This window comes from Pygocentrus nattereri, chromosome 9 (assembly GCF_015220715.1).
Source record: "Pygocentrus nattereri isolate fPygNat1 chromosome 9, fPygNat1.pri, whole genome shotgun sequence".
NCBI classification, from domain to species: domain Eukaryota; kingdom Metazoa; phylum Chordata; class Actinopteri; order Characiformes; family Serrasalmidae; genus Pygocentrus; species Pygocentrus nattereri.
The window spans coordinates 32821272-32849119 of NC_051219.1; the positions used below are offsets into that span (position 1 = coordinate 32821272).

At 38.4% G+C, this 27848-nt stretch overlaps 3 protein-coding genes across 4 annotated transcripts in view; all 3 read left to right on the forward strand.

Moving 5' to 3' along the window:
• smc1a (structural maintenance of chromosomes 1A) overlaps positions 1 to 6611 on the forward strand; it is a 25536-nt gene extending 18925 nt beyond the window's left edge. Inside the window, exons 23-27 of one of the 2 annotated variants that reach the window (XM_037541484.1) lie at positions 14 to 165; positions 288 to 357; positions 2129 to 2239; positions 2406 to 2499; positions 6491 to 6611. In XM_037541484.1, the coding sequence (XP_037397381.1) occupies positions 14 to 165; positions 288 to 357; positions 2129 to 2239; positions 2406 to 2486 (414 nt within the window). In that variant the 3' untranslated portion in view covers positions 2487 to 2499; positions 6491 to 6611. Of the gene's footprint in view, positions 1 to 13; positions 166 to 287; positions 358 to 2128; positions 2240 to 2405; positions 3111 to 6490 lie in introns of those variants that run through there. The other variant, XM_017708140.2, reaches the window with a different exon arrangement.
• srm (spermidine synthase) lies at positions 5007 to 11244 on the forward strand. Its single transcript, XM_017708161.2, has 8 exons — positions 5007 to 5275; positions 6491 to 6611; positions 6787 to 6879; positions 7775 to 7928; positions 8007 to 8090; positions 8190 to 8335; positions 8441 to 8563; positions 9829 to 11244. Exons 1-8 carry the CDS (start codon positions 5145 to 5147, stop codon positions 9844 to 9846), a joined length of 870 nt encoding a protein of 289 aa, XP_017563650.1. The 5' UTR covers positions 5007 to 5144; the 3' UTR covers positions 9847 to 11244.
• A 6306-nt stretch (positions 11245 to 17550) lies between these two features.
• Positions 17551 to 19244, forward strand: cort (cortistatin). Its single transcript, XM_017706328.2, has 2 exons — positions 17551 to 17844; positions 18650 to 19244. Exons 1-2 carry the CDS (start codon positions 17743 to 17745, stop codon positions 18875 to 18877), a joined length of 330 nt encoding a protein of 109 aa, XP_017561817.1. The 5' UTR covers positions 17551 to 17742; the 3' UTR covers positions 18878 to 19244.
• Positions 19245 to 27848: the final 8604 nt, after the last annotated feature.

Here is a 27848-nt window from a genome sequence, read left to right on the forward strand (position 1 = left end):
CATTCTTCCCCAGGCCTTTCTTGGCCCAGAGAACCCAGAGGAACCATACTTGGATGGAATCAATTACAATTGTGTGGCTCCAGGAAAGAGATTTAGGCCAATGGATAATCTGTCTGGAGGGGAGAAGACAGTAGCAGCTTTGGCTCTGCTTTTTGCCATTCACAGGTAAGACAACATCCAGAAAGTAAATGCCTCATAGCTAACACTTTCAAAATCGGATCATATTTTTTGGTTCCTGAATGTTTTATATGCTACCAATGTGTTGCCTTTTTAAAATTCCCCTTTAGCTACAAACCGGCTCCGTTCTTTGTCCTTGATGAGATTGATGCTGCGCTAGATAACACAAACATTGGCAAGGTCTGTATACATTACAGTGGTCATTTGTAATTACATCACAATGATCATTGTTCAGAACACAGTGGTTTACATGCCTTATGAATCTCTCAAAATTACATTTCATTATAACGAGATTCTAAACAGGTTCATTTGTCAAATGTGTATTTTCTATAAATGTGGACCCAAAGTTGGCCTGCAAGGAAGTTTGATTAAACTGCCAGAAGGATATCCTAAACCTACTCTATTACCCAGTGAGAGAATAAACAAATGTTTAGACCTTATATAACTTTAATTCTTTAAATGTGTATTATCGTTTTAGTAATAAAATATAGTGTAATGTTGTAAAACAAATATTACTAAGTAACAAAAAAACTCCATTTCCTGAAGAAAATGCAGATTGATTGCACAGTTTAAGCAATTCACTGGTATTGCTAGGGATGTTGCTGTGATAACTCTGCTGGTTGCAAAGAATTTTCCACGTGGTCGTTATGGTATTCTCTGTAGTTATAGGGTGTTGCTAGGTGGATGCTATCATATCTCTGTTGGTTTGTTGGGGGTTGCTAGTTTGGGACTACGGTGTTCCAAGTGATTGCCATGGTGTTAATAAGTGACTGGTATAATATTCCGGGTGGTTTCTAGGGTGTTACAACATGGTTGCTATGGTGTTCCAGGTGGTTTCCGGGGTTGTTGCTAGGTGACTGCTATGGAAGTCCAGGAGGTTACTAGGGTTCTTCTGTCATGGTGACATAGGAGGGGTGCAGAAACATGTGGGAAAAAATTATTGCTATACAAAAACTGGGTGTTCAATCAAAAATCTGTATACTAGCCCATTATCCCTGATCAGACCGAGCAATCATTCTGAGTCGATATTTCGAAAACTGCGTGACAAGTTACTAGACAAACAACAGGCAGAAAAGGAGGAAGAAGAAGTATGTAACAAACACCAATGGTGTATAATATTACTAAACATCAAATTACTTATCATTTTACAAATTTGATCTAGAAACCTGCTTTTTTTTTTAACAGCACTGTATATTCCTTGCTGTATATTCCAGCTGTATATCCATACATGTGTTTGACATCTACCTTCTTCCTTAGAAGAGATTCATTACAAAATGCCCTAAATCCATTTGTAACAAGAATAGATATTAAAAGAATAACCGATGTTGTGTAATGCACATTGCAGAAATTAGATATGGTCAGATTACTGAGTACAGCTGAATACATTCAGTTATCTGAATATTGAAATGGTCATGTAAACAGCACACTCCGATTTCTTAGGTCAGATTAAGGTAAGAAATCCGATTATAATATCTGATAACGAGAGTTCGATTTTAGCTTCTTTCAGATTTCTCAGTCTGCGCATCTGCGAAAACAGACCAGGAAATAAGCAAGCAAGTTTGTCTAATAAAGTTGGTGTTTATGATAATATAATGATGTCTTTTTTTGTGTAAACCCACTCTCAGTGTTTATCAACATATGTTATAAAAAATTAAGAAACTTAATATGTGAGGGACATTTTAATGTTTTTGAATTAAACCCTTTATTCATATATGTTTTTTTCTTTTGGCTTTTAGCCCAGTGCAAACATTGCACTTTGGCCTTCTGAGGCAAAATATTTGGGTGCCTGTGAACTAAATCTGTTACTTTCTTTTAATGTCAGAATCTTTATAAAGCTGTACTTGAATGGCAACATTTTTTGTTTAAAGTTTAGTGATTTTATTTAACCATTGCTTTTTGCATTTGGCAAAATGTAGACATTAATTTTATGTTGTTTGTACTACATTCGCAGGTGGCCAATTACATAAAGGACCAGTCAGTCCAGAACTTCCAGGCCATTGTTATCTCCCTAAAAGAGGAGTTCTATACAAAGGCTGACTCACTCATAGGAGTTTACCCTGAGGTTTGTCTTTCTTTAGTACACAGTGATGTGATACCTAATTAAATAGAGTGGATAATGAGGTGTGTCCAAATGCACCCCTCCTGTGTCCCTGGAAATACACACATTTGTAATTGCTGACTTAACCTTTTTTACAGTGTTGAAATACTAATAGCTGGTCTCTTCACAGCAAGGAGACTGCGTCATCAGCAAAGTGCTGACCTTTGACCTCTCCCAGTATCCTGACGCCAATCCAAATCCCAACGATTAGAGCAGCCGGATTTGTAAGTATAGAAAAACAGTGTTCAAAAGGACCCTTCGCAAACCAACATTACGGACATTAATGCATACATCAACATGCTGTCATTGACAATGCTGTGCTGCTCAGTTCGGTAGACAGCTGTTCAGTTTTGTGTCCATGACTTTATAGATACTATGTGAATCACACATCTATAACATGTATTAAATGTTTTTAAAAACTGTGAATGCTGAAATGAAACTGTCACAACACTCATGCCTTAGCTAAATAATGTCTTCTGTGTTCTGGTGAGACAAGCCTAGTACTAAAAGATTTCTGTCAGATTTGTCATTTTTCATTAGTCTAGATCTCCATTTAAACAAAGCACATACTGCTTAGGCCATTGTGAGTGCGTCTTGTGAGTTTTTATTCATGTTTTTGAAGTGTCTGCAGTATTTATAGTAATGCACTACATCATTGTGCTGGTTTGTTAATACTTTATATTTCCTTGTCATCTCTTATGATCTCTCTTATGATGACATAAAAAGTCCTACTGAGCAACTGTGTGTGAAAACCACACCGATCAGGCATAACATTATGACCAACTCCTTGTTTCTATGTTCATTGTTCATTATATCAGCTCCACTTACTACATAGGCGCACTTTGTAGTTCTACAGTTACAGATTGTAGTCCATCTGTTTCTCTGACACTTTATTAGCCATTTTTACCCTGTTCTTCAGTGGTCATGACTCCCATAGACCCTCACAGAGCAGGTACTATTTGGGTGGTGGATCATTCTCAGCACTGCGTTAACACTGATGTGGTGGTGGTGGTGGTGGTGGTGTGTTAGTGTGTATTGTGCTGGTCTGAGTGCATCAGACACAGCAGTGAAACAGACGGACAACAGTCTGTAATTGTAGAACTACAAAGTGCACCTATGTAGTAAATGGAGCTGATAAAATGGACAGTGAGCGTAGAAACAAGGTGGCCATAATGATATTCCTGATCGGTGAATATGAACTGAGTTTTCATGTAGCATAAATAATTATGTTAACACATACTGTATGTATGAGTGTAGTGGTTCTATGTCAGGCATGGCACCTGCTATGGATACATTTTATTCAAAATATTCACTTAGACACAGGACAAGAGATGTAGCTGTCTAGTAACCTAAACGTAAGGTATGTGTTGATAAAACTACTGAAGTCTTACTGTTACAGTCTTACATTGTGCTCACTGTTGTACTAAATAAATCTGTTTTTTCTTTTAAAATGGAGTGTATAGTGAGGCCACAGGGTCCTTAAAAAGAGAGACGCTTGGGTTCTTTTCTCCGGAGGACATTCATTTTGGTTCATGTTGGTAGTGCAGGGTCATTTCGGGATTTTCTTTCCATTTTTCTGGAAACAAATTGCTGAATAACCATGTTTGTAAACCCAAAGTGAAATATATCAATATCAACACATTACTGAAGCAAGAAATACTAAATAAATAAATAAGCCTTGGGTACAGATGTGCAATAAATACTGTAGTATTGATGCCTCTATAATGCAGATGGAGATGTACATGTAAATATTAAATGAACAAATAGCCCTCAAATACATACAAATAACAAAATAAATGAAGAACTATTAACTGCTCTAGGGCTCCTTAAGTTTTACATAATTTATATAATCGACTCATGATTTTGTGGGTTTTATTCAAATGGGGCAGACTGAAAGAAATAAAGAAGACATGATGACTCTGATTGTACATAAAACATTTGAAATCTTATGCAATAAGAACAAATTGTTACAAGTGGATATCATAGTTGATATCCAGTTACTAAGGATTATTACATCAAAAATACATTTTTAGCATTGTTTAAGGTGTACATGAATGTGCAATGTATCTCACTTTTCAAGTTTTATTTTCACTTATTTTTGCTTCACAAGACCATGGTCGGTTCCTGGGTATCAGATCACATAGAAAATCAGCTGTGTTGAGTTTGGAAGCAAAGCAGCAACCTCAGTCTGACTCCTACTGCCCCTTATGGGAAAGATCTGTAGTAAATACTACAGGAATTTAAGCAGGATACTTATAAGAATTTTATGGTAAATTAAGACAAATATTGTTGTATATAGTTAATGATTACTATACGACAGCACTGCAGGAATATTATAGGACACACAAATATTAGATTGTTAGAGAAGCACTAAAACGCTATACATATCTTGTTGCCTTTGCTCCTAGTTTTACTAACCTATACATTTTTGAAAGGCGTGGCTAGTGACCAAGCCCTGAAATAACGAAGACAGAAAAGCTAACCAGCGACTTTATTGTACATAAGAGGTGCTAACTTTCGATAGTAGACTAAATTTTGTTTGAATGAAACGTGTCCCTGTCTTCTCGGTGGCGCTTTGACATCAACGTCAACTTTCACGTGGTGTCTTTCCGTCCTCTGCAAAGCCGACCTAGCTTGTATAAAGACCGCTCATGCTGGCCTCTGATTGGCTGCGGTCGGGCTCATCGCTGGCGACGCCGTGATCCTATTGGCTGGTTATCGTCTCTTGTTGGCTAAGACCAGACTCCAGCGCCCAACGTGTCAGTGTGCGAGATCCTCCACAACTCCGAGCACTTTAGCTCCGAGTTTTCTTTCAAGAAGCGCTCAAGAGACGCGGCCGTGATTCCCTTTTCTCCCCCGTTCATTCACAATGGACAATATTAAAGACGGCTGGTTCACCGAGACGTGCACGTTATGGCCTGGCCAAGCAATGAGTCTTCAGGTGGAGGAGGTTCTGTACCATAAAAAATCCAAATTTCAGGATGTTATGGTGTTTAAGAGGTGAGTTCTGAATAGCCACGGATCATTCAGTTAGCTGCCCTGCTAACTATTTAGCGTGCTAACTAACTATGGGTCGCTGATTATTGGGGGCCGTTTATAAAGTCAAACGTAATATTTTCACCACCTTTTCTTCTCCGAGTTTGTCTGAAATAGCCTGTTAGCTGCGATTTCACTTCTACCTGCGGTGGTTTGCTGTTCTTGTGTTGTGTGCACGAGGCTGAACTTATTCGGCAGCCTCTTACGGGTAATGTCCGTTCCACCTTAAATTCTGCAGCAGTTACATTCTGGCGCCCAAGGCGACTGCTGCACCATTTACATTTTAAGGTGGAACGGGCAGTTCGACCAAGACGCCAACTTCAGCTTCGTGGTGTGTGATTGGTTAACCAAGCTGAATGTAACGGCTGCGTTATTTAAGGTGGAACGGACACTTGGACTAAGAATCCAACTTTAGCTTCGTGAAATATGCCTACTTAGCTGAATGTAACGGCTGCACTATTTAAGGTGGAACGGAAAAGTCGACTAAGAAGTGGTGTGTGCTAAGTTAGCTGCTCAGCTCCACAATATAACGTGGCATTTCGTGATCTGAAAATACTGGACTTGATTGTTCTCAGTGACAACCTAAACTTGGTTGTTGCTGCTGGAGTGATTTTTTTTTTTTTTTTTTTTTTTTTTTTTTGGTTCTTTTATCTTTTATTAGACATACGGTGTTACAAGAAAATAGGTGTGTTCTATTTAACCACACGCAAACTGGAAAGACTGGAAGTTGACGAATAAAGACAGCACCGACCGTTTGCTCCCACTGAGTACTATTTTGTTATCCTCAAAACGGGTATTTCGCTAAATAAATTGTAGGCTCGTAAGTTTATGTATATTGGTATATTGTGTTATGTGTTTTCAGGCCATTGACTTTTCTCTGAAGTACATTTTGTGATGAACCCAAAATAGAGCGCCTCCTCACTTTTTATGCATATTCATGAGTTGAAACTGACAGCACTGCTTTCCAACACCACGTGCCATTAAACACGCTCATTTTATTCTAATGGCCTTCATTTACTGCAGCAGCTTTCTTTATTAAACTTTCACGTGTCTATCTTTTTTTTTTTTTTTTTTTTTTTTTTTTTTTTTTTTTTTTTCTCAGCTTCCTACTTTCTTCCTACATGCATGTTTCTTTCTCGTTTTTTCTGTTGTGTACTGTAAATGTTCTCCTGTCTGCAGTAAGACTTATGGGAACGTCCTGGTGTTGGATGGAGTAATCCAGTGTACGGAACGAGATGAGTTTTCATACCAAGAAATGATTGCCAATCTACCACTGTGCTGCCACCCCTGCCCCAAGAAGGTAATTGGTTCATGATTTCTCCATCTGGGCTTTTTATGTTGAAAGAATATGCTTTTACAGAATGGCCTGCAACTATGTAGAAAGGAATGAATCAGCTTTAGAGGAAGCATGGCAGATGTTTTTGCCATTCACCAGTGCCAGATATAGTCTCTTGAATCTTTCCTTCCTTGTGCAGGTTCTGATTATTGGAGGAGGAGATGGCGGGGTACTGAGGGAGGTTGTGAAGCATCCGATGGTCGAGTCTGTAGTTCAGTGTGAGATTGATGAGGTTTGTATGGCTGGAGTTTTTAAATTGGCCTACTCTGTCAGCTGTTGATGGCTGTCTGTAGCCCTGAAGAAAACAAGTGGTAGCAATTTTGTGTATACAAATGATTCTTTTGCACATTGTTCTTTTTCAGGTGCGCATAATTAGCTCTCTTCAGATAGGATTCGTTTATCAAAAGTAGCTCTGTAATAAGATTTGCATATCCAATCAGTGATAACTCTCAGATCTGCACAGCAGATAATTTGCTAATGGAGTTTCTAGTGGCTTGTATTTTCTACCAACCTGGATGTTTCTACGTGGTAATATAATGTTGAATCTCTCTGGAAAACGAAAAGCTTTTTATATATGTGAATATAAAGTAATGTTTCATACCATTATGATGCCAGTGTAATTGCCCCTTTAGTCAGTCTGCAAGATCTCATGCTTTTTTGCTTTCTATTTCCTTCTGCTAATGCTCACAACTCTACCATCCAGATGAAGAAAATTATGAGGAAGTGTCTCAAAGCATCCGTTGTTTTGTGATGTAGGATGTGTTTAAAGAAAACATACACGCTGTGAGACAAATGCGGCAAGTAGCAGTGATCAAAAAGGTTGTTTCTAATGTAGAATGACGTCTGTCTGGAAAATCACAGTGATGTTTTCCAGACGGGACCAAAATTTCACAGCACACAGCAGTGGTCTGATAAAACAGTAGATAATTTGGCCTGTAATTTTCTCGGGGGAGGAAGGAGGGAAACACGAACACATCTTGAAACAAGATGATCTGTACAGAAATAAAGTCACTGTAAAAGTGGAAACTACACGAGGATCTCCTGTATGTTTAATTCGGGTTAAATTAGGCTTTTATACAGAACTGTTGTAATTTTATTCTAAAAAGATGTGCTAATATCCCATACAGGATGTCATTAATGTGTCAAAGAAGTACCTCCCTGGAATGGCAAAAGGTTTCTTCAGCCCAAAGCTGACTCTGAATGTCGGAGATGGCTTTGAGTTCATGAAACAGAATCAGGATGCATTTGATGTCATCATAACAGACTCCTCAGACCCCGTTGGTAAGAGAAAATTACTTCACCCTAACGTAAACATAAGAAAAATTCATAGCTTGTTTCTGACAGTTAATCTTGTCACAGGTCCAGCAGAAAGCTTATTCAAAGAGTCCTACTATCAACTTATGAAAACAGCTCTTCGTGAGGGTGGAATTCTTTGTTGTCAAGGTTGATGCAGTTTCATATTTTACCGCTTTTGAGATTCCACCTTGTTTAAGAATTATGTATATCTGTTACTATACGTAAGACTATCTCTGGATTTTACAGGAGAGTGCCAGTGGCTGCATCTAGAGCTGATCAAAGAAATGCGCACCTTCTGTAAGACCCTCTTCCCTGTCGTTGACTACGCTTATTGCACCATACCCACCTACCCAAGTGGTCAGATAGGCTTCATGCTCTGCAGCAAAAACTCAGTAAATATTCTTTTTTTTTTTCCCGACCTCTGAGAATTTTGCTTTGCATTGAATTGCAACCTGAAAGTGTTTTCTTCATGCTCTCATGTGTTCTACTTTCTGCAGCAAACAAATTTCCGTGAACCAGTACGAGAATTATCAAGGGACGATATTGAGAGCATGCACCTAAAATATTACAACCCTGAAATCCACCGAGCTGCATTCATCCTACCAGAATTTGCCAGAAAGGTTGGTGTTCATGGAGAAGTATACAGTTTAATATTAAATATAGCACATTTTATCGATATTACCTTGTTATTATGGCCTGAGCAATATGAAAATTATATATCAATTTTAAGGAGACAAAAACTCTCATAACTGGTAATAGCAACAGTTATAAATTAATGTGGTCAAAAATCAGTGCTTTATTAAAAATTGAAGATGCAATTGTTGGCTTAGAATTGTAAGATTTGTTTAACTTTAACAGCAGAAGGGCTCATATTGTGGAAAAGCTTTTTTTTTGTGGTCAAGAGTTTGATATAGTGACATTTCAAAGTTTCAAAACGCACCGTTCTCTCCCCCCATCTGTAAAGACCCATATATGAAGATTGAGCTGCAAAAATAAACAGCCCATTTAGAAATCAGTGTTTCTCTTGCCCCTTGTGTCTATGACACTAGGCTCTGGAGACCTTACATCACGTCCAATATGTTACGCTGCATGGCTGCAGCACTAATGATATGGCACTTCAGCTCAACTAATTTCTATGGTTAATATTGACACTAAAAACTGCACATTTATGTATCATTGAAAGATATTATTTTGGTTAAAAATAGTTTATTACTATCATTATGATAATTATTTTATTTAAAACATTTTGGGAACTGTTTCGTTTGTCATCGTGTGCATACTGCTTTTTGAATGAGGCCTACAGGAGAGCCAGTCTGAGCTCATTTACATATGTCTTGAAGGCATTGCAACACACACAGCTGTTTTTAATTCTAAAGGAAGAACCAGGGCTGGAAAAGGGTCATGTAAAAATAAATTATGACTGTTTCGGTACGTAAAACCACAGAAATGTGGACCATTTAAATAATAGAAATATTATAGTGCTGGGGGCGGAGCTTACCAGTTAGTTTATGTGATTAGCTTGTACTATCGTGACTTGTTATAGCACATTATCAGCGTACAGTGTTCATCTTGGATGTGGTGTTTTTTTTTTTTTTTGTTTTTTGTTTTTTTTTTTTTTTTTTTTTTTTTAAACTTTGGTGGTTTGTGTTCGCATTATCAGTTCAGTTTTATTTACTGCATTAGAAGTAAACAGATGGTGTCTTTTATAAATGTGGTTTTTTTTTTTTTTCTTGTTAAAAGCCATACCAAACAATTGCTTTTATTGGTGCTTTCAGTGGGATCCTGTTTGTTTTTCTGGTTAGTCATATTGTGGAAGTTGTCCTAACGCGTTTTTGGGAAGCAGAATTTTAAACAGCATTTTTTCTCTCTCTCTCTTTGTTCTCAGGTACTAAGTGAAGCATAACTGGCTTCTTGGCTGCCATCTTGTCTTACGCTGCCTTCTGTGGAAACAGGACAAACCCATCAGCACAGTTGCAGTGCACGTCTCCTGGCTCTCTCCCCAGCCTGCCTGCTGCTCTGCTTCAACGTGAAAGGGAACATCTGGGGGGGATTTCAGACAGTCCTCATTCCCTCCAGGGTTTCCCTAAAGACTTATTTGGGTTTTTATTTATTTGCTTTGATCGGTTTTTCCTGTACATCACTCACAATCAATGTTCAGCTTCATAGTCGATCATGTTACTGGTGGACCTCCTAGTTTCTGTGTCATAAATGTCCAGTATGAATATGCTCTGGAATATGTCTGGCTTAAAAAGGTTTTTGGTTTAGATCAGTGCAAAATTAGTCTTATGTTGTCTCAGGAGGATGGCGTTACATTTCGCCGCTGCTCTGTTTGCTGTTAACAAGGAAGTCAAATAACCATCTATTAAAATCGCAGTTTAATGGAAGAAGCAGCATTTGAATTTGGCAGCTGTGCGTTCTAGGGATTATTTCACTGTTTTCTGTCGTTCTCTGTTAATCTGTGAAAAGACACTCAGGTCAAGAGCAATCCTACATTTATTTACAACATTATGTACATGATGATCTTAGAAACGGTGGATCATCGGCCAATTAATCAGTAGATCATTAACAAATTTGAAAATACTAACTGTAGTTGAATAAAAGCCTAATACATAATAACCAAGTTTAAAGTTATTAATGTGTTAAATTAATGAAGAATAATCTTCAGCTCTCCCTGTACGGATGCTATAACGGTTATTGAGTGTTTTGTAATAAAACAGTCTGTGGATGATTTGGATCTTAGCCTGAAATGGTTTAGATCCTGTCCTGAATAGGGAATTTGCTGTGGTTTACTGGTTTGATTTTTTTTTTTTTTTTTTTTTTTCTCTCTTCCTTCTTCTTCATGAATAGTTATGTTACGACTGCCATGTGAGGCTGACTTGCATATAAATTAGGTATTTTCTACTCTGCATTAAGTGCTGTATCGTGTGGTATTAATGGTGTACTCTTTGCAAATGCGTGTTTGCAACTTGCTGGGATGAGATCATGATTTCATGTAGAATGTGAAATGTCAGTTGGTTGGCCTGGAAAAGGTGTGAGAAATCAATATAATGCAGTGTGAAATGTGCTTTTAAGTGCAAAACTGAGTCAAAAGAAGGGTCCCCTTCAAGGTAAATCACTATTTACTGTTTTTTTTTGTTTTTTTTTAAGCTGTTCTTTGGGAGCTTCTCCAAAGGCCATTCTCATGTTCCTGTCAATGTTACTAGAGGCCAGGATGTACCTATTCTTTCAGCATCTAGTGTTCAAATCAAATTAATTTAGCAAAATTCATATGTCCTTTTGAAATATTAAAACGTATATTAAACATCTGTCTTTGTATTTTATTAAATGATGTTCTAGACCAGTCAGACAAGGGTAGCAGACATTTTTAAAGGGCCTGTATTGTGGAAAACTGATCTCATAGTTTTGAAAATTAAAGTTTGATGTAGTACTTAAACATTGTAAAAGTGTCGAAAGGTACATTCCATATGTGGAAGCTAAGCAGCATAAAGAGCCTGTGATGTCACAAACATGTATCTAAATATATATGTATACCTTAGCAATCTACAGCAGTTTAGCCTCAGTCTGAAAGGCACAGTATTAAAAATGGCCTGTTAAATAGAGAAAGACTTCAGAAAATGTGAAAATGAATTGTTTTTGCTAAATAAAGGTACATAAGTGTTACATGTGGAATTTAGGGGGAAGGGAATAAAATGCAGGTAAAATTGGGATATGGGCCCTTTAAAGACTGACCTTGTTGATCACCAGGACCAAACAGTGCAGGTGTCCAACATGTTTCTCATTTATTCCTCCTCATCTCCAGCTATACCATGAGACTGCAGACATCACAAAAGGATTCCAAGGCTTTAGTTTGGGATCAAAGAATCCCTCTCATGTCAGTGAAAGATGACGCTAACCTTTGCTCCAACGACCTTGTGACTCAGGGTGTTCCCCCTGCCCCATCCCAATCCAGTATTCCTTTAAAAAGACAATGAAATTGCTCTAATCTATCAATATTAGTAATGCTCACTTCTTAGTCCAAAGGGGACCTCTTAGGTCTTCTGTGTAAATCACTAAAAGTCCTCAAGAGGATGCGATCAACCCTCTTTGTGCAGTACAAGAGAGTTAAGACCCCTCATTGCTATCTCATACAGTACTATGCAGAAGCCCACCCTTCATTTACTGAGTTTCCAGTCAAAGCAGCTAAGTTATTCATTTGGGAGAGATTATTAAAGAGAACAGCTGAACAAAAATGAAGCTCCAGTCTTGCTTAAGATCAGAAAAAAATTAAGAAAATGAAAACCTCGCAAATCAAAGAAGCAGCTGGTGTTTTCAGAACAATGGACTGCCACCCCAGAGTCCACTCAAAATGAGTGTATGTGTTTGGGATTAACTGGATCGCAAGAAGCAGAAAATGCAACCAACGTCTAATCGGTGGTGGACCAAGTAAACAAATCATGTACTTGAGTTAAAGTAGAGATACCCAAGGTAAAATATTACTCCAGTAAAAGTAGAAGTCCTTACTCTAGACCTCAACTTGAGTAAAAGTACAAAAGTATTTGGCTTCAAATGTACTTAAGTATCAAATGTAAAAGTACTAAAAGAGTAATTATGACTTTAATGTCCTGTTATCATTTTTATAACAAGACTCGCTTCTTGAACTCATTTTAAGTGAAAATCCTCCAGCGTCTCTCTCGGTAAACCAGTCTTTTAATAGAACGTCATTAATTAGTGACGCTGACGTCTATTAAAATGATCATAAGCACAAAACACTGAAGGCAAACAGTTTCCATCAGGGAGAACCGAGTGGCTCTGAAATGACTTTTACAAAGAAGCAAAGTTTCAGTGTAAGATTACTTTGTAACTTAGTTACAAGCTGAATAAAAACTGGCTTTAAACTCAGGATCACAGAGAAGTTTTCCTTTACTATATTGAGCTGCAGGTCTCTGTTCATAAACATAAACTAACCCAAACTAATTTACTATAAAATGATAGTGTTTGTATGAATTCAGAAAAAAGAAACGTGCCAGTCACGACTGCATATGTGTACATATTTCTGTATTGTGGTCTATTTACACAAAGTTGGGTTAGTTCCATCATTTAGGTGACGTATGTGCTCCCATATTTTTACGCTGCTATGCTGATGTTGAACTGTGTGGTCAAAACAAACTCAAAACAAAGTGACCGCTGTGCCCTGATTGGTGTTCTTGCTTCATACTTCTTTCGCTTTGACACATTGTTTAATGCACACATAAACCAAAAGAAACTACAGATTTCTCAGAATGTAGTGGAGTAAAAAGTCAGATATTTGACTGAAATGTAGTGGAGTGAAAGTAAAAAGTCGCCCAAAATGGAAATACTTAAGTAAAGTACAGATATACGAAAAAATTACTTAAGTACAGAAACTAATTACATTTACTTAGTTACTGTCCACCACTGCTTCTAATACTGAACTGGAGGTGGGAAAAATATCCCTGCATGGTGGGCACTAAATACTGAAAAATGATGTTATTATTTATAAGCTGAAGCTTCTGTGTTCTTAAGGGATATTTAGACTGAACATTAAATAAATGAAGGGTGGTCTCTGACGTTGTCTCATTGCTATATGTTACTCAGCTCTTACACAACACAGAGGAAAAGGATAGAGGCATCCCAGCCTAAGTTGCAGCCTAAGTCCCCCCTCACTGCTTTCAGCCCCCTGTTTTCCCTGTAGGTTTATAGGCTTGAGTCCAGCTATGATGATCTCTTGCAGAGGGTCTCTCACACCCTCTTCAGCATCTGATCTTCCTCTTTCAAGTTTAAAGACTCTAGTTCAGGGGTGTCCAAGCTTATCCACAAAGGTCAGTGTTTTCATTCCATCATTTATTCATTTATTTGAATAAAACCAGTTGATTGAAGACTGCTGGACAGCCCTGTTCTAGTTGTTTCCGGACACGGTGTTGTCACTTTCTTCTACTTCTCACTGCAGGCCTGAGGAGACCTACTTCATAGAACTCTCATTTCCCCAGTTGGGGTTTCACCTCAAAGACAAAGAGGAGCTCATGCCGAGGTACTCATGAACAGTTACGGTGTTCGTGGCATTTATAACCACCAGATGGCGCCAGTGACCTTTCAAAAATCTTTAAAAACCCAACAGTATCAGCGTAGCGCTGCTGAATGGCCCTCGTGGGGAATTGTAAATAGATTTAATAGATTAAAATGACTCATTTATAGCACTGAAGCTTTATCACCTCCTACAACTTTTTAACCTATACTCCTTTTTCTCTTCCCTTCTATTCTCTTCTCTCATATTTACTCTTCTCTTGTACAAGTGTACAAATGCATCATTTAAAGCGGTGTTTCTCAGCCCTGTTCCTGGAGGCCCTTAGCTCTGAACAGTTTAGAGTTTTTCCAGCTCCCAATACACCTGATCCAACTAATCAGCTCATTAACTGAGCTCAAGTGAGCGTATCGTGCAGACGGTGTGCCTCCCTCACCAAGGCTGAGAGACACTGACTAAAAGTGTGCAGCATTTTCTTTATGCGGACACCACACAGGGGCGGGGCCGAGCTACGGGTTGGCTGTGCTACTTAGTCACAAAACAAGCCAATCAGACACAAGAACCCGAGACACGCCCCTTTGCGCGCACGAGCCGGCTTCTAGTTCTAAACAGTGCGCACGGCAAAGAAGGCCTCGCAGCGGAGCTTTTACTCGAGAAAAGATACATGTACACGACTGAGTTTCATATCAATACCATAACATCACTACATGCACACTAGTTCGGTGAGAAACGCCCGCTAATTGTGTGGGTCGTTATTTAGTTGAAGTTGCCTTGTCAGCTAGCAAGTTAGTTAGTTAGCTAGCTAGCGGAGTGGGTATGGCTAGCTTCACACAGGCGAAGCGGCTTGTTCCAGTTTTCCGTTCCACTTTAAATGGTGCAGCAGTTACATTCTGCCACCTGAGATGTAGTGGAATATGCCCATTTACAAAGCCAAAAACAAATGTATAAAATGTCAGCTTGTGTAAAAAAAAGTGTTGCGCTTTTGTGGAGCTGGTGCTCTTTTGCTACGAAACCTAAACTGGCTGTGCCAGAATATCAGCAAACGTCTCCCTCTGCGCATGAAGTCGTCAAAGGTAAGATGTAAATGCTCAGTAAACATTTCTTCATGCCCGCTGTGGCAGTATGCTTTAGCTAGCGCTCTGGAGTGGAGTGTTATGTGGTCTTTGTTGGACAAAAGTTGTGGCTGTGATAACTGCACGCATGCTTTATAGTGAATGGTGTGGCAGTGTTGGTTGGATTTATGCATTTACTTTAACAGAAGCTCTGTCATAGATATAATAACGACTGCACTGCTGTGAGGCTGTGGCCTGATGTTATGACACTGCAGGACACTGCCCACCCAAAAAGGTATTTCTCCCACTGGGATGGGATATAAAATGCATTTTTAAATATATAGCCTATGTAACACGTAGTATAGCGTATGTCATTTTTATTTGATTCTGATTTTATTTAATGGTTATTAGACATACAATGCAGTGGTACACTTGTTTATTTGAATCTAAATACAAATCTGTTATTTCTCAAACATAGTTGATCTATAGTCAAACTATACATGTTGTTGTGGTTGTTTTGGATGTTTTTAAAGTTTGCTCAGTGGTCAGACGTTGCTGCATGAATGTACCACCCTGCCAAAGCTACGTGCCATCCCCAGTAAAACTTTTGCCACATACCCGGCTTGCTGTAGGACAAGTCAACAGCTTTTAAAACAAAAGACTTTTTTGTCCTTGCGTATTTATTTGTGAGATTTGTAATGTGTATAGTGTACTGAAAGGTATTTGGGTTGTGAACATAAAATATAAGATAACAGAACTCCAACAAACTCAACTGTAGAAATTACTCGAGTGAGGAGAGTCAATGCCAGCAGAGTTTATTGATGTGTGTTGGTGCTGCTTACTATATATATTTTTATAGGGGTGGTCAATTGGCATGAATTCTTCAAACGCAGTGTATCAAGATTGTGCTTAAGGGCCAGATCATCTCCGCACCACATTAATCTCAGCAGAGCTCTAGGGCCTGAATTCTGGCCGTGTCAGACTGCTGTGGAAAATGAGTAAAAGCCTGTATCAGCTCTCAGGTCCCCGAACTTAGCTCGGGTGTGTGCATGAATTCCCGAAGAGGTGTCTGTCAACTATCACGTGTGCAGGCCAGGAGAATGACCTGAATGAGTATTAGGTCATTTATAGTGCTAAATCGGTTTAGTTTATTACTGTGTATCAATTAGAAGAGTTCAGTGATCATTAAACAAAAACTGTGTTTGTTGTGTAGAAAGTAATCCCAAAGGTGCTTTTTAGGTGTTTCTTATCTTTGTTGGATGCAAAAAGAAAACAGGCAGTCATTTTTACTGGTGACAGGCCTTACCATCATCAAATTTTAACAGACCACATTTCTAACAGTTTTACTTCTAACACATTCAGTATCATTATTATTTATGGCTTATTGAGATACTAGAAAATATTGACATTATATATATATGTATATCTTATCTATCTTCTTGTAACATATGAAGTCTGCAGATTAGAAATATTTTCCCTGTCAGCTATAAAAGTTTAATTTGTTCAGTTCTGTGATCAAAAGAAACATAATTTAGTGCCAGAATTTTAAGAATATGTATATTCAAAGTGATTGATTCGTATTGAAAGTTGATTTTCAATTTGAAAATGCATTAAGTGGGTTGTTTTCTGGAGAAGTACATGTGTACTGCCTACATTGCCCATCTCAGTACTTTTATCTTTACAAAACCATCAGAATACCTCTCAGCTATCTTAGGTGTCAGACAGTTCAATAGCAATCTGTGAGCATGGTGGGATAAGAATCATTAAAGGAGGGATGAATAGAGTTGAAACAAGGACTGTTTGTTGGGTGGTGTCTTTATAGGTTTGTCATTAAACATATTGAAGATCAGAAAGAGCGGAAATTCTTTTTGCGTTGCTAAATTGATTTCAATATTATGTATGTGCAGTAGTATAACTTTTAACTGTGTCTTTGGTAAATGGAGTTTTATTCCCTGAGGTATCATAGTGTCATTGTAAAATGCAAAATGCTTTATATCCATTTAATAATTTTGAAGAGAACAAGTTTTTGAACAGAATAACAGTTGATTCCAGGAACTATCTCACGAAAAAGAACAATGACAGTGTTTTGTAACAAATAATATATATAAATGAAAGCATTTCAAACCAGACTTTGATCTTATCTTGTAACTCACAATATGTCAACTATTTTTTTTGAAAACAAGAAATACTTGTTACCTTTGTGTGTGTGTGTGTGTGTGTGTGTGTGTGTGTGTGTATATATATATATATATATATATATATATATATATATATATGAATTTGAATATGGAGTTATATTTGTCGTCAGTTTTTGTGTTACTGCTTTTTCACTGATGTCAGGACCATTTTTAGCCATCTGACGTGAGTGTGGTGGCGTGTGGTCCTCAGCACCAGTGAAATGGCTGGTTTGTTAGGGGGTTAACTACTCCGTGCTTTCGTTAGTCCCTAAGCCTCCTACTCCCCCAGCCCCCCTCCCATCATCCACCAACCCCTGCGTCAACAGGAGACCGCCAGCCTGGGGTATATAAGAGACGGCCACCTCAATCCTAAAGCAGCCCAAGACACTTCGTCTGAGACTAGAAGCAGCTCCAGCAGCTCCTCTCTCTGATTCTGCTCTACTCTCATCACTTCTTCTACGTGGTGGCTGTTTTGTCACATTCAGATTTGCCTTGGCAAACTCTCTCTCTCTTGCTCTCTCTCTCGTCTTTTCCTCTTCACTCATTTTGTCAGCATGCAGCTTTTGGCCAGCTTAGTGTCTCTGCTGCTGGTGCTGTACAGTGTGAGGGCAGCGGCCGTGCTTCCAGTAGAGGAGAGGAGCCCCACGCACACAAGGGTGAGTCCTGGTCACCTACTACTGTCCTTTCAATGCTGAAAAAAGTGATCCTTTCAGTTTATTTGATCATTTCCACATGCATAAAATATGACACCAACACAAAATAAGTAAAAAGAAAGACTGATGTATATTTTACTCATGTGGAAATTATGCGAACATTTTGAATCAAGTAAATTCAGTTCATTACTTTTGTGTGTTATGTGCACTTTTTAAGTACATTTTTGTGCAAATGTAAAGTGCATTTACATTTTTGTAGGTGATTTATTTATTTGGGTTTATTTATTGAATTAGGAACAAATACTGGTATTCAGGTAAAATATGCTGATTTTTAGTTACATTGTCTTTCATTTAAGCATTTTTTTTATCCTCAAGAAATGATTAAGCATTTATCATCTAAATATAACTGTATTTTTTTTTATACACACTCTGTGCTGATTAGGGTACTAAATTATACAAATTTAGAGGCAGATTTAGAGCCATGTTGTGATAATTAATCCACAACATGATTACTTCATAATTCAGTCACTAATTAAGCACATTTTTTTTATCTGGTTCTAAACTCACTTTGCTCAAAGTGCCCCCTGACCACTGCTAAAAACAAAGCATTGATATAACATAGCTATAGAAGAACCTCTTTTGGTTCCTTGAAGAACCTTTCCATAAATGGTTTTTTAAAGATTAATTTTTTGCCAACATAGTTGAAGTATGGAGAACCTTTTCCAAGTTTAAGGAACCTCCACAGAATGTAAAAGCATCTGGTTTCTTCTAGGAACCTTAAGAGTGTAATTGGCTTTGCTGTCCTCAGGAGCTGAGCAAAGAGCGTAAGGAACTGATTCTGAAGCTAATCACGGGTCTGCTGGATGGAGTAGACAGCAGCGTGCTGGCTGGGGATCTGGTGAACATGGAGGTGGAGGAGCCGCTGGAGTCGCGGCTGGAGGAGCGAGCCGTCTACAACCGGTTATCACAGCTGCCCCAGAGAGACCGTAAAGCCCCCTGTAAAAACTTCTTCTGGAAAACCTTCACGTCCTGCTAACAGTGCCAGCCTCCTGATGGGTTCCTCCATCTGAATGCACACCGCCACCACCTCCTCTCCAAACCCCCCCTCCAACATGAACTGTGCCCACCTTCACTGTATATACCATCATACTGCTGTTGAAAGAATGGTCACCGTGGACTTTATTGATGCAGCCAGTTTGTGAAAGATGCTACTGACTATATTTATTTATTGACTGACTTATATATGATTTATTTATTTGTTTCTCAACATCTCAAACCAATAAAGCATAGTAAAGTGATTTGCTTTTTGATAAGGGATGTCTCATTCTCTGTGGTCAACCCCCCAAAAAAAAAGCATTAAACTGTTTTATCCCAATGGATAAATAAACATATAACCGATGAAAGAGTCAGGTGCGTTGTCTTTTAATGAAGGGGCGCTGAAGGCTGTGTACTCTTCTTCTTTCTATGATGATGACACACATTGCTAGTGTCAGTCTATTTGGAAATAAAAGATAAAAGTGTGTGTGTGTATGTGTGTGTGTGTGTGTGTGTGTGCGTGCGTGTGCGCGCATGCGTGTATGTTTGAAAATGTTACTTGTTTATATGGGATTATTCCTTATTTTATTACTATTTTTTTCTGCTACGAAATGAATCGGCCCTCACAATCACTTCAAATTGTGAGTGCGCAAGCTGTGCAGTCTGGAGTACAATACTAGAGACTTGGTAGAAAGCACTCCTGCTTATTCTTATTCCCAGACATGTTCATAGCATTCTCTATTATGGAATAACAGAATTTCATGCCGGTAGCTATTTTTCAGTTTACATAACTGAGATTCATTCATTTGTGCACTTTACAGAAGGTTAATTACTGCTTCTCAGCTGTGCTGAAACTCAGCATCCTTTAGAACAAACACTGTAATCTGTAAACTGCTAAACACGCTTAACACATTATATAAGAACCAGAAGATGAGGCGCGAAATGTCTTTTAGCAAACACAAAATAAATAAAGGAATCTACAGTGAATACAGGCATGGATATTCTACTGTGATGTAAATCCGTCTTTCTGAGTAAAAAATGTACAAAAAACAGGGACTGTGAAGAGCATGCCCCCAAACTCCGTCTCCCACTCTTACGTCTTTCCTTATGCAATGGCATGCAATATAACAGGTGTAGCGAGGAACTGAGCTGAGGCAGAACATTGCATTGTGGAGCCCAAATCACTGCAAGCCCTCAGACAAAATGACTCATCAGGTTGAATTCTAATGTTCTAGGGAACTTTGTTTTGTAGAGCAGACATCTTGAGAACAGGTGTATAATCATGTATGTTCATAGGAGAAATCTCTCTGTTATGTGCTGTAGTATCAATTGATACATCCAATGGATGTAAAGGACAGCTGATTTTTACGAATTAGGACCAAGAGTGACAATACATTTATGTATATTTTAATATAATGGTCAGTATGTGAATACATTGGCATACATTTAAATAATGTATATTTCCAAGTTGGAAAAACTGGGTCATCACGGTTTACGAGCTTGACCACACACTATGTGGCACATAGACTGTGTATGTAAAGAAATACATATATATATATATATATATATATATATATATTTATTTTTTTTTTTATTTTTTTTTTTTAAGAGGGTAAATATATACTGCTCAAAAAAATAAAGGGAACACTTAAACAACACAATATAACTCCAAGTAAATCAAACTTCTGTGAAATCAAACTGTCCACTTAGGAAGCAACACTGACAATCAATTTCCCTGCTGTTGTGCAAATGGAATAGACAACAGGTGGAAATTATTGGCAGTTAGCAAGACACACTCAATAAAAGAGTGGTTCTGCAGGTGGGGACCACAGACCACTTCTCAGTACCTTTCGGCTTTCTGCCTGATGTTTTGGTCACTTTTGAATGTTGGTGGTGCTTTCACACTCGTGGTAGCATGAGACGGACTCTACAACCCACACAAGTGGCTCAGGTAGTGCAGCTCATCCAGGATGGCATATCAATGTGAGCTGTGGCAAGAAGGTTTGCTGTGTCTGTCAGCGTAGTGTCCAGAGGCTGGAGGCGCTACCAGGAGACGTGTAGGAGGCCGTAGGAGGGCAACAACCCAGCAGCAGGGCCGCTACCTCCGCCTTTGTGCAAGGAGGAACAGGAGGAGCACTGCCAGAGCCTTGCAAAATGACCTCCAGCAGGCCACAAATGTGCATGTGTCTGCACAAACGGTTAGAAACCAACTCCATGAGGATGGTATGAGGGCCCGACGTCCACAGATGGGGGTTGTGCTCACAGCCCAACACCGTGCAGGATGCTTGGCATTTGCCAGAGAACACCAGGATTGGCAAATTTGCCACTGGCGCCCTGTGCTCACACTGAGCACATGTGACAGACAGAGTCTGGAGACGCCGTGGAGAGCGATCTGCTGCCTGCAACATCCTTCAGCATGACCGGTTTGGCAGTGGGTCAGTAACGGTGTGGGGTGGCATTTCTTTGGAGGGCCGCACAGCCCTCCATATGCTCACCAGAGGAAGTCTGACTGCCATTAGGTACTGAGATGAGATCCTCAGACCCCTTGTGAGACCATATGCTGGTGCGGTTGGCCCTGGGTTCCTCCTAATGCAGGACAATGACCTCATGTGGCTGGAGTGTGTCAGCAGTTCCTGCAAGATGAAGGCATTGAAGCTATGGACTGGCCCGCCCGTTCCCCAGACCTGAATCCGATTGAGCACATCTGGGACATCATGTCTTGCTCCATCCACAAACGCCACGTTGCACCACAGACTGTCCAGGAGTTGGCAGATGCTTTAGTCCAGGTCTGGGAGGAGATCCCTCAGGAGACCATCCGCCACCTCATCAGGAGCATGCCCAGGCATTGTAGGGAGGTCATACAGGCATGTGGAGGCCACACACAATACTGAGCCTCATTTTGACTTGTTTTAAGGACATCACATCAAAGTTGGATCAGCCTGTAGTGTGTTTTTCCACATTAATTTTGTGCGTGACTCCAAATCCAGGCCTCCATTGGTTAATAAATTTGATTTCCATTGATAATTTGTGTGATTTTGTTGTCAGCACTTTCAACTTTGTACAGAACAAAGTATTCAATGAGAATATTTCATTCATTCAGATCTAGGATGTGTTATTTGAGTGTTCCCTTTATTTTTTTGAGCAGTGTATAATTAAATAGCTCAAAGTGTTAAATACGAAGTTGTTATTAGTTAGAAAGGCAATAATAATATTTTTAATCTATAAAAAAAGACATAATATACAATTTTATGTGAAATGTATCACAGAAGAACCATTTTGGGTCCCTAAAGAACCTTTCAAAAAATGGTCTCCACTGAGGAACCCCCAAATAATTTGCTTGTGGCTTCTATGCACAGAACTCCTTTTGCAACTTAATTTTTAAAAGTGTAGAAGTAAATGTGCATTTTTGGTTAGACTCCTCAGAATTCAGGGGAATATAAAGCCTCAAATCATTACTCACATATTAATTTCTTTCCTGCTGATGCTCAGTTGCAGCAGTACTCAGTGGCTCTCTCAGGACCTGAGCGCAGTCAACTTTCTAAACCTAGACAACACTCAGTAAATTAATGACCACATAACAGCTGCTCACCTGAAGCTAATAAAGCGTTCTGTCTGTCACCTTTTCTAGCTGCTCCTCACTTTTGACCTCACAGGGTCATCCTGACACTCTGTGCTTTAATCCTGGATTCCAGGAATGGCTGTCGTTATTCCTTTTTCTCTGACACGTATACTGTTACTACTTTCTCTGTTATATTAAGTCATAGACCTTCACAGATTTCAGCTATCATAACATACTATTATTGCCACATTGGAGTGTTCAAAACTGGAAAAGAAGGACGACACACTAAACGTTGAACAATTTAATACATTTAGTTGTGGAACGTCTGTGTAATTTTCTGTACATATACAGAGCTGCATAGGCTCATTAGGATCAGGAACATTTAGCTGTCGATTTATTGTTGTGTAAATAATTTTGATTAATGAATGCAACTATATCTGTGTTCGATTAGTAGCTCAATTCAAGTCAAGAGGCTTTTATTGTCATTCCATCTATGTACAAGTACAGAGTGGAGTGAAATTACATTCCTCCAGGAACAACACAGTGCAACAAGGAACAAAAAGTGCGAACGTGCAGACAGTGCAAACAAAAATTAAACTAGAAACAATAAATACGATAAATTAAACAGACATTAGACACAGGAAACAGACACGACAGTGCAGCACCGACACAGCACACATTCTGGACATGAGGTAGTGGAATAAGGTGCAGAGATATTAACATGCTGTGGTCTGTGAGTCACACAGTCAGATGACAGACATAAACACAGCAGTTACTGAGGTAGAAAAACCAGTGAAACTACACTGAAAACACAGTGTAGCTAATACAGTTTGTTCTGTTGAAACGATGCTCTCCACTGTTGTGCATGTGCCTAAATACTCACACAGATGTCTGTAGTTACACAGATTCATTTGTGGAGTCAAGCAAAGCTATAGCTTAAAAATGATGGTTCTTTAAGGGTTCTTCAGTAAGGAAAATGGTTCTGTATAGAGCGATGAACACTCAAAGAACCCTTTGCTCGCTTAAATGTTTTTTGCATGGTAAAAGTGTTCTTCAGATTGATGGAGAATGTGTTGTAGATGCTTTTTATAGATCCTTTTTTTAAATGGTTCTTTATGTAACACCCAAAAAGGGTTCTTCTGTTGTTACGGTTTCAATCTCATAACAATAGAAGAACCCTTTTGGGTGCTATATAGGACCATTTTCAAAAAGGTTCTATACAGAGCCATCTGTAGCACATTTATGCACATTTAATCATGCAAAGGGTTCTATAAGTGTTCTTGGGTCTGTACAGAACCATTTTCTTTCTTGAAGAACCCTTGAAGTACCGTCTTTTTAAAGATTTAAGCCTGACATCGTAACAGTAGAAGAACCCTTTTAGTGTTATATAGAACCATTTTGAAAAAGATTCTATATAAAGCCATTTACTGCACATTTTCCATTAATGTAGTTTCAACACTTTCATGATGCCAAGAACTCTTTAATCATGCAAAAGGTTCTTTAAGTGTTCATGGCTCCATATAGAAACATTTTCTTTACTAAAGAACCCTTGAAACGCCAACCTTTTAAAGAGTTAAGCCTGACTTCATGACTTCATAACAGAAGAACCCTTTTTATAGAACTATTTTCTTTACTAAAGAGCCATGATTTTTAATTGTATACAAAATATAATATCTTTCTGCAAGCACACATGCAAAAAATGTAGAATTAGCTTCATAATTAACAAATACATCCACATATCTTAGAGATGTGCTCTAACCATTTTAGATCAACAAGTTAAAAGTTGGTATTTTTTTCCTTTAATCGGCCTCATGATGTCTCCATTAGTACATTTACTGCTTTCATTTATCTGTATTTGTTTGCCTTGACTCAGCACATCCAGTTCACCTTCTTCTTGTTGCAGAAATCTGGAAAATGATTGTAGTCCTAAATAACTGAGATCAAAATTCTAAGTGATTGCAAAAATCATAAATAATTGTGTTTAGGCAATTTTGTAATAATTGTGACAGCCCTAGAACTGTGCAGATATTTTGGGTAAAAAGTCTTTTACCTTGGCAGTAAGTTTGTTTCTACACACCTTCACCTTATGACATTAACATGAAAGCAAACATTCACCTCACTTCATTCACCAATATCCTCCTAAGTTTATTTTTACATTTGTTCATGAGAAAGATCCTAAAAAATAGTCTACGTCAGATTCATGACGTTGTTCTTGAGTGTGTGTAAATTCTTTTGTTGTCTTACCTAAGAACAAATCCCAGCTAATAAATGCTGGTCAAAGTCAGAATTTTCATGAAAACTGTAAGTAGGTATTAAGCAGACATTTCTTCTTAAGAAGGGTTGGTAAATAAAGCTCATTAACTTCTTGTTTTCAGAAAAAGAGTTGATTTGAGCTAGACAGAAGAAAACAAGTTTGGTTTCAGATTTATATGCAGTGCGTATGTTAAATTCCATCACAGCTCATGTAATTTGACATAATGGAGTATTGATTAGCCTACTAATGCTAATAATACTGGGCTTCCACAAGGAGAGCTTTGGAAATGGTTAACAGGTAATAAGCAAACACACCTACATACATAAAATACTCTACTTATTTTATTAATGTTATTTATCATATTTATGGTAATATTAATGTTTTTCTGAGCAAATTAACGAAGACCAGATAACTTTACAGTACTGTATATGGGTGTATTTATGTATAATTAGTGAGATCAGCTACTTTAATTTGCAGTTGTCACTGCCTAAGGTCACGATGCTCAGTGCCAAGTATCAAGATGTTATAAAGCCCACCAGCACAGGGCTGTGGAGCAGTGGAACTGCTCATGAAAGCTTTGCTGGTGCATAGGTTGTCACAAGAAAATCATCACATATGTTGAAATGTATAAATTATACATACTTTAATCATATTAAAATGTAACACATTCATGCATTTCAGTATTAGTAGACTGATGCTTTATTAAATATAAAAGAACAGGTGCAAAATAAGGCCTTAATGAAGGAAAACAAGTAATCCATTATCTGAAATTTAACCTCAGTATCTCTGAAATTCTTATCATCTTCCACTTCTGAATCTCCGATGGAATTAATAAACAAAGACGTGGGAATTGAAAATACTGTAGTTTATAAAATGCTGAATATTTCCACATTCATCCAAACAGGACATTTAAAGACAAACTCATTACCACAACACTCCAAATCCTGCCTTTTTACCAAAGAAATAGATTAGATGCCAGAGTCTCTCAGGCTGTAATACAGCTGTGCATTCTCTGTAATTGTAGCCCTAAATAAGGCATGTATCCTGGCTCTGAAGAAAAGATGTACCATGTGGGAATTTGTTCCCCAATCTGGAATCCACAAAGAGGCCGTTAATCCGCTATTGTTAGACAATTTTTGAAGGCACATGTTAAATTGGCCCTCTGTCATTACATTGATGTGAGCGTCTTCTCTAATCTCCTCTATGTGGACAGACAGCGGTTAAATAAAGCAGTTTATTCATCGGAAATAATCCTAATCAAGGGGAGAAGTGTTGTGTCTAGGCTGATCGCAACTGCATGACGTCACTATATTCTAGTGGCGGTGGTCAGTAAGTGCGTAGTGTGACATGGCTAAAAGTAAATGTACTGGTGTGTTGGTTCCTCTCCGACATGCTGGATTGAGCCTGAATGATTTGAATGAATGATTTTTTTTGGTTATTAATCTAAAAGTGCTGTGCATGGTGGAGAAATGCTGTCCACTACACAAGTGCCCTGAGCTACAATGAGTGCATACTAACAGCACATCAAAGCTGCTGCCTGTAACCAAAGCACTCTGATTGGCTTTCCTTTGATGTGGAGCCGTGCTGCTACCTTAACATGAATTTAAAATTCATATGGAAAGTCTGGTGTATTTAGTTTTGGGGAGTGCACAGAGTAATGACTTCCCTCTCTACACAAAGAAATGTCTGGAATCTCTCTCACTGCTATAATGAGCTTATATGGAATCATTTTGTCAAAATAAATATTTCTAAACAGTAGTATTTTGAAAAATATTCTCATGATTCAGTTACCATGCATGCAGAATGCAGTACGAAAGTTGGTGACCCACATAAAGACCTAAAACCAACCAGCTTGACCGGTTTTGTTCTTAAGCTTCAGGTAAATATGTTTTTTTACACTGATGCTATGAGTGATTGTCACTTCCTACCTCTACCTAAAACTTCTCATAAAGACTTGATGAAAACTCAGTTACAGTGTACATGGACCAGCGGTTGGCAACATGTGGCACAAGACCCCCATACAGCTTTTTTACTGCCCTGTTGCAGCTCTACAGCAGAATTAGATTTTTAGGTAAAAAACTAATATTTTTTGCAGTATGCTAAAGTTTGGCTGATCGTTTTTACAGTTTTAGTAATTAGTGGTCTTAAACGCTGAAGTTAATGTATAATTGCTAATTCACCCAGACTGCTGGTCACCATAGCAACATAAACAGTAGTCTCGGCTAGCTCGTAGCTAACGAAAAGGCAAAGAGAAAGATTTCAGATGAACATCGGTGATTTGGAGACACATTAATGGTCACTGAGCTGGTTTCCTGATATGTTTAATATGCAGTGTAAAACACTAAAAAAGTCACAAAGCTGAAGTCAGCTTCTCATTTCTTATTCGAATTTTCCCGTTCCACCTTAAATGGTGTCTGAGGCGCTTGAATGTGACTGCTGCAGCATTTAAGGTGGAACAGGGAAAAGTTGAATAAGAAGCTGGCAAATGAGAAGCGGACCTCAGCTTTGTAAATTCAAATGTTGAGCGACATTTTACAAGAAACAATTTCACTTCTTTGGCTTAAGAGTCATCTCTAAGAGTGAATGAAGTACAGAGGGCAGAGATGTGCCTGGTGCCTGGTGGAACCAACTCTAGTGGTGCTAGATAAACTCAATACTACCACCATGTTGAAGACATGGTCTGAACTTACAAAATCCAAAATCTAAGTAAATATATATATTTTTAAACTATTTCTGTTGGTCCATTAATTTATGGCCATGAAAGATTTTGTACAGACAGCAACAATATATAAAGGTGTATATGTATTTACAATTTCCAGTGTGAAATGCACTTTTATATATGAATATACTTATTTAAACCAGAATGTTTCTCATTCTAACTGTCATATGTCACATGTAGGTCAGGTAGACCAGTTCCCTTCTCGATTCGTTTGAACAGTGACAGTAACAGAGTTCAGACTCCTCTTCAAACGGCCGTCAGAAACAGTGAGAACTGTTTAAACAGCTCCTCAGGTGTCGGGCTTCCCCTCCATGTCTTTTCCTATTTGGCTTACACACACAGTTTGTTCTTCTAGATGAGCAAATGCCAAGCGCGCTCTTATTTTGGCCTTGGGTAAATTCGAGGCAGCAAAAATTCACACCTCATTTTTGAACCCTTGA